At 59.8% G+C, this 408-nt stretch overlaps 1 protein-coding gene across 1 annotated transcript in view; it reads left to right on the forward strand.

The window, feature by feature from the left end:
• The first annotated feature begins 60 nt into the window (after positions 1–60).
• IGF2BP3 (insulin like growth factor 2 mRNA binding protein 3) overlaps positions 61–408 on the forward strand; it is a 111,961-nt gene continuing 111,613 nt past the window's right edge. The window contains exon 1 of the mRNA XM_017731188.1: positions 61–366. Coding sequence (XP_017586677.1) covers positions 190–366 — 177 coding nt within the window. The 5' untranslated portion in view covers positions 61–189. The remainder of the gene's footprint in view (positions 367–408) is intronic.

The raw sequence follows: 408 nt of genomic DNA on the forward strand, positions 1-408 counted from the left end.
ACCCCTTGAGAGAGAGAGGGAGGGACACAAGCTGCAGATCTGATTTTTTTTTTTCCCTCTTCCCTGTCCTTCTCTCTCGCTCTCTCCTTCCTCCATCGCATTTTGTTTTATTTCCCCCTTCCTCCCCACCTCCTCTCGCAAGACGAGGGTTGCAGCCCGCGGTGCGCGCCTCCCCGAGCCGCCAGGAAGATGAACAAGCTCTACATCGGCAACCTCGGCGAGAACGTCAGCCCTCTCGACCTGGAAAGTCTCTTTAAGGACTCCAAGATACCCTTCTCGGGCCAGTTCCTGGTGAAGACGGGGTACGCCTTCGTGGACTGCCCCGACGAGAGCTGGGCCATGAAGGCCATCGAGGCACTTTCAGGTGTGCGGCCCCTTCCACCACCCCCGCCCTCTCCCCGCAGCCCC

The sequence above is a fragment of the Corvus brachyrhynchos genome, unplaced genomic scaffold, assembly GCF_000691975.1.
Source record: "Corvus brachyrhynchos isolate BGI_N302 unplaced genomic scaffold, ASM69197v1 scaffold84, whole genome shotgun sequence".
NCBI lineage: Eukaryota > Metazoa > Chordata > Aves > Passeriformes > Corvidae > Corvus > Corvus brachyrhynchos.